This window comes from Polyodon spathula, chromosome 16 (assembly GCF_017654505.1).
Source record: "Polyodon spathula isolate WHYD16114869_AA chromosome 16, ASM1765450v1, whole genome shotgun sequence".
Classification (NCBI taxonomy): Eukaryota; Metazoa; Chordata; class Actinopteri; order Acipenseriformes; family Polyodontidae; genus Polyodon; species Polyodon spathula.
Window position 1 is genome coordinate 20,934,593 of NC_054549.1, and position 5,375 is coordinate 20,939,967.

At 51.2% G+C, this 5,375-nt stretch overlaps 1 protein-coding gene across 1 annotated transcript; it reads right to left on the reverse strand.

The window, feature by feature from the left end:
* Positions 1 to 1,837: 1,837 nt before the first annotated feature.
* LOC121328976 (serine/threonine-protein kinase WNK3-like) lies at positions 1,838 to 4,118 on the reverse strand. Its single transcript, XM_041274136.1, has 3 exons — positions 4,055 to 4,118; positions 3,203 to 3,355; positions 1,838 to 2,748 (listed from the first exon to the last, which is right to left on the reverse strand). The coding sequence occupies exons 1-3, from the start codon at positions 4,086 to 4,088 to the stop codon at positions 1,838 to 1,840; spliced, it is 1,098 nt and encodes a 365-aa protein (XP_041130070.1). The 5' UTR covers positions 4,089 to 4,118.
* Positions 4,119 to 5,375: the final 1,257 nt, after the last annotated feature.

Consider the following 5,375-nt stretch of genomic DNA (forward strand, 5'->3'; position numbering starts at 1 on the left):
ACTTTTCCGCCTTGTTGTTCCTCATAGATACACGTTGTTCTATATTTAGATTTTATTACGATGTTTAATTTTTAGGATGTATTATTTTTCGACTAGCTGTTTGTGGTGTGTGTGGCCGTGTGAGAACGATCGTCTTGATCGTAAAATTTTTCTAAGTTTTCTTTGTGGATTATACCATATTATTCCTTCTAAGATCCTAATTGTTATACTCTAACTATACGTAAATAAAAATAATATAGTAGTAGCAAATACATAGAGCAGCAATAGGAGCACATAGGGGGACCGAGAGCGTGCGCATCGGGAACTGCCTGAGAACTCGAGAACTTCCGAACGCAAACTCACGGCCTCGACAATGAGGGTCGAACAGTTAGGCGACGCAAGTTAGGGTGGAGGTGCTAAAGAACGATTTGTCGCAAAAGACTCTGATCTGTTCCCACACACACGAATACGGTTTCTAGGGGGAGGACGATCGTCGAAACACGAAGCCACACCGCCGAGACTCCAACGAGGGACGGGACCCAAGAGGTCCCTTCTCCCGGAAGTCTCACCCCTCCGAACGGACTATCTTTGGTCGTCTCCAAATGGTTTGGCGTCCGCTCTCGTAAGGCGTGAGTAAATTGTCTCATTCATTCTCCCCAGGACTTTTGTGTTCGCAATGGCTGCAGGGTTGTGCAACGCCAGCGACAAATTTATCGTGTAATCGGAGGACTGTCGAAAAGTTGTGTAGATTATTTCAGACAAAGTTCTAGAAAAAAGATGTACGAAGCGAGATCACGAAGACCCCCCAAACTCTAGAAGAGCTCTTTTTGTAAACGCCTTCTCTAATTATTTTTGGATTGGGCGTGTCTGTGTTATTCGAGGAGGGGGGGGGGGGGGAAAAGACAAGGACACGGTGTGTTAGCGCCTGCCATTAGTGACACAAACGGCCAGAAACTGGACACCCGTCTTTATTAGGACTGGTGATAGTGGTCTCTGCCTGAAAGTTTGCTCGAGACTTTGTCTGAAATGTCAATCGGGGACATTTTCAGGAACAGTCCTCCGATTTCGCCTCTCTCTTTGCTGTCGCTGCATCTCATTGTTCGATGTCGTTGTGAACCTGTGAAAACTATTTTAGCTCATCATTGACCTTGTGCTGGACAAACTACAGGAGGAAAGAAGTTGTTTCTCTAGTCACGGTTTTATCAAATCAAAACAACAGGCTGAACGTGGCGACACACTTCGAAAAACGGACTGACCTCAATATTTACCATTTATCTTATAGCACTCTCAGTACTCTGCGGGGTGGTTCGTTATATCAACGGTTTGGTGATGTGTGTGTGTGTGTGTGGTGTGTGCAGCCGTGTCTCACACACACCACTCAGAGTCAGAACACACAGCACAAACCACACTCCACACACATCACAGCGGGACACTCAGAGTCAGGAAACACAACACTCTACACAACACACAGTACCACTCAGAGTCAGACACACACAAGTCACACGCACACTCTCTTGTGACGAGTCACACGTCTCAGGCAGTCAGTGTGTGTTTGTGTGTGTGTGAGAGAGTGTGTGTGTCAGTGTGAGTCTCAGTCTGTGTGTGTCAGTGTGTGTGTGAGAGAGTGTCTCAGTCTGTGAGTCTCAGTCTGTTTGTGTGTGTCAGTGTGAGTCTCAGTCTGTGTGTGTCAGTGTGTGTGTGAGAGAGTGTCTCAGTGTGAGTCTCAGTCTGTGTGTGTCAGTGTGTAAAAGTTCAGACACTCTAGAGTCAGCACACACACACTTTACGCCCTAACCCTCAGAATGTCCGTACCACTTATGGATTTGCGAAGAGTCGCGGATCCGGAAGACATGAATGTTTAGTGCTGAGTTGGCTCAACAGGCAGAGTCCTGACCACAGCAGAGGGGCCGTCTCGATCAAAGAGCGGGCAGGAGAAAGAGCAGAGAGGGGGCAGCGGATTCACCGTAGGCTGGGAGGGGCCAGCAAGATCTACAGCTTGCCCCTCCGCGGGGGCAGGATCCTGAAGCACTGCCCCCCCGCCTCCGGACAACTGGGTGACTTCGGTGACCTCTGACCCCTGACTGGCACCGACCGCGGCGAGATCCGAGCACGAGGATGACCTGGAAGAGGAGGAGGAGGAAGGCTTCGAGTCTGGGGGGGTCTCCAGTCCTGCGGTGGCCTCCTCCCCCCCAGGGCCCTCCTCCGATGTTGTCAGGGGGACCACGGGGCTGGCGGGGGCCCCTGTCCCACTGTGCTCCGGGTACAGCAGGTTCCGTAGCTTCTCGTCCAGGGTCTTGATGCGGTTGTCCACGAAATCCATCTTTGGGGGACCTTCCCCGTCCGACTCTGGCACCGAGGAGGGCTGGGCCGGGCTGGGGTGGGAAGCTGGGGTCCCGCCCTGGTTCTGGGGGGTCCCCTGGGGGGACAGAGCAGTCAGGACGAGGGGCTGAACGCAAGGCTCCGGGGTGGCACTGCGGGCGTGAACGGGACCCCGGTTCAACTCCGATTCTTCTCGTTCGGGCGTGGCCAAGGTGTCCTCTGCGATCGGGGCGCATTCTTCTGCGCTGCTTCGTTGAGGTGCTGCCGGGGCGGTTGTTGTTTCCTCTCCTTCAATCGTGGCGGGGTGAGTTTGGGGACCCCCCACCCCAGCCTGCAAGATCCCCAACACAGTAGATTCAGCAGCTGGCACACTGGTTGTGGTAGCGGAGGGGTCTGGGAGCCGCGCAGAGCCAGGTAGAGGCTGAGTGGCCGTCTGCCAGCCCTCTTCAGCTAAACACAAGGAAAATTAAGAGCAAGCTTTCAGTGCCTTTCAGTGCAATTCTTTAATGAATTTATTTATTTATCTGTGCTTTGATGCTTTTCGTATTACAAGCTCCCAACATAATTTAGATCTTTTATTTAGCATGATGCTTGAGTGACTTGATGTTTTGGATAATGGGGTGGGGGGGTGGGGGGGGGGGGGGGGGTGTGTGGTACTATACCGCTTCAGTATTATCGTAGTGTCACTGAGAAAGTACGATTTTGAAAAGTCACATTTTTCAATTTGTCAGTTTTTCTGTTAAGTATCTGGGAAAACTATAAAGCGATCTGCAATTCAATATGTTAACAAGGGAACTTTACTCAGCTACTTTCATTGGACTCTATGAAGCTGAGTGAGTTTATTCCATAGGGTGCTGCTAATCTTTTGGCCAGAGCTGTGTGTGAGATGTGCAGCAATGCTTACCTGCAGCAGAGTCACCATCTATAGGCTGAAGTTCTGCAGAGTCTCCAGCAGGGGTCATGGGGGCACCCTGGCCAGACTGGGACTCGCGGTGTCTGATGGTCTGGTTGATGAAGAACCGCCAGCGACCTACTGGGGAGGACTGGGAGGAATCCACTGTGAATCGTCTCTCGATTCGTTTCATGGCCATTTTAGGGAAAAAAAAAAAAAATAGGGTCCAACCTTACGGGTATAACCAAAATACATAGGCAAGTCGACGACCAACACCCCCCCCCCCACCCACCCCCCCACGCACCCCCCCTCTTTGGCCTTTCCGACCTGTGTTGTGCAGGGACGCTTTTCACAAAGGACCGGTTGGACAGTGAAAACGTTGTGACACCTTAGGTGTGGATGTACGGCCCCCGTGGACGCTCGCGAGATTAGTAGGTGTCCCCGCGAACCACTTGACACTTGGCGCCTAGAAGGAGACGGCTGGATTAGGGGAGGGATGGTCCGTCGGGATGCCGCGTTAACACCGGCGGTGGGAATCCTGGGGACAAGTGCCAGGTGCGACCTAAGCTGGACGCAGAGGAGGATATCGGGTGCAACCTGCGATCTTTGCAGGCTATAGGGCATATACAATGCACTCTAACGACCTACGTAACGGATATGTACGTGTTATCGGTAACGTCATGATTAACGTATTAAGGATGTAAGCAGAAGAGGTAGAGACTACGGATAAGAGTGTCCTTTTGGTTTTTGTGAGGTTACGCTGCAGCTACCGGTAACTAGCATCAGTAACATTCCATCCCTCCTGGCGCAAGTAATGATCTGCGGATTTAAATGCTTCTTAAAGGCAATAACTGGCTGACTTACGTGTGGGTGGGGGTGGAGTGTTGATCTGATCCATCGACCCGGTCTGAAATTAAACACAACGAAGTCTCGTTTCAACTAGGGTAACAGGGTGAAGGTAAATACAGTGCCTGTCTAACACAGCCCATCCGTAAAGGATCATTTTGGGGTCCAGATCAGTTCGCTATTGAAATAAACAGGGTGAAGCTAACACGTCACCTCCCAGCCTCATACGAGGTTATCATGCACTTGCTTGCTAGTCTTCCATATGTCTCTGTATATATAAAGGCTAGAAGCAAAAATTTTTTACCCATCCCCGATATGAGGTTGCTGTGAATGACGGCCCAATGGGGCGGGGGGGGGCGGGAGCCAACCCGGAGGGTGGTGACGGGGTGGGGGGCGGGAGAGGACCTTGGTGGAGGGAGGCACTGATCGACTCGGCCCGTCCTAGAGGTCCAGAGCTGGGTGCGACGAGCGTAGGAGGTGGTTGAAGAGGAAGAGGCTAGGTCGTGTCAGGAGGAGGTGGACGTTGTGTGTCTATATATCTCTCTTTGTGTGTGTGTCTGTCTCTATAGCACTCTTTGTGTGCTTTGTCTCTATATGTATATTGGTGTATGTCTCTCTGTCTCTAGATGGCTCTCTTGTGTGTATTGTCTCCGTCTCTAAATGTCTCTCTTGTGTGCTCCATATTGTTTGTCTCTGCTCTAATATGTCCTCTCTATGGGCTCGTGTGTCTCGCGTGCTCATGTGTGTGGCTCATGTGTATCTCTGTCTCTATGGTGTCATCCTACGTGTGTTGTCTCTATATCAACTGTTCACTTTCGTCCTTACTCCTCCGACCAACTTAGCGCCTGCCTGCCTGCCCTGCCTCCTGCCTTGGACGCACGCAATGGGACGGAGGAGAGACAGTGGTCCAGGCCGCCATGGACGTTAAGGCGCCACGCAGAGCAGCACAGGCTTGAACTTCCAGTGGGTAGAACATCACCCAAGAGGTCGACCGTGAGGGGTACAAACAAGAGGCGAGCTCTCTAGACCTTCTCCTGCTCTCTCTCCCGCCAATGACGGTCGGAACATGGTCACATATGTGTCGTACTTACACAGTCACCAATGTGTGTTAAAGTACAAACCCACATGTCATATCCAGGACGTGCCCAGAGTTACTAAGGTGGGGACGCCCGAAAAGACAGTGGAACGCTTTTCTTTTCCCCAGCTTAGTATATGCGCTGATTAGATAAAAGCAGTGTTTTTTTTTTTCCAGTCAGCCTGGAAATCTGCTTGTGTAATACAGCTCGTGTACTGAGTAAACAGAATCTGACCCGACCCAATTGTTGCGTGACAATTGTGC

What these genes read in the sequence shown, in the direction of transcription:
- LOC121328976 (XM_041274136.1), bottom strand. Translation starts at nt 4,088, where the DNA reads ATGGATCAGATCAACACTCCACCCCCACCCACAC. An exon ending in CACTCCACCCCCACCCACAC is followed by an intron (nt 3,356 to 4,054) that starts GTAAGTCAGCCA and finishes GACGATTCACAG; the next exon opens with TGGATTCCTCCCAGTCCTCC. An exon ending in AGATGGTGACTCTGCTGCAG is followed by an intron (nt 2,749 to 3,202) that starts GTAAGCATTGCT and finishes CCTTGTGTTTAG; the next exon opens with CTGAAGAGGGCTGGCAGACG.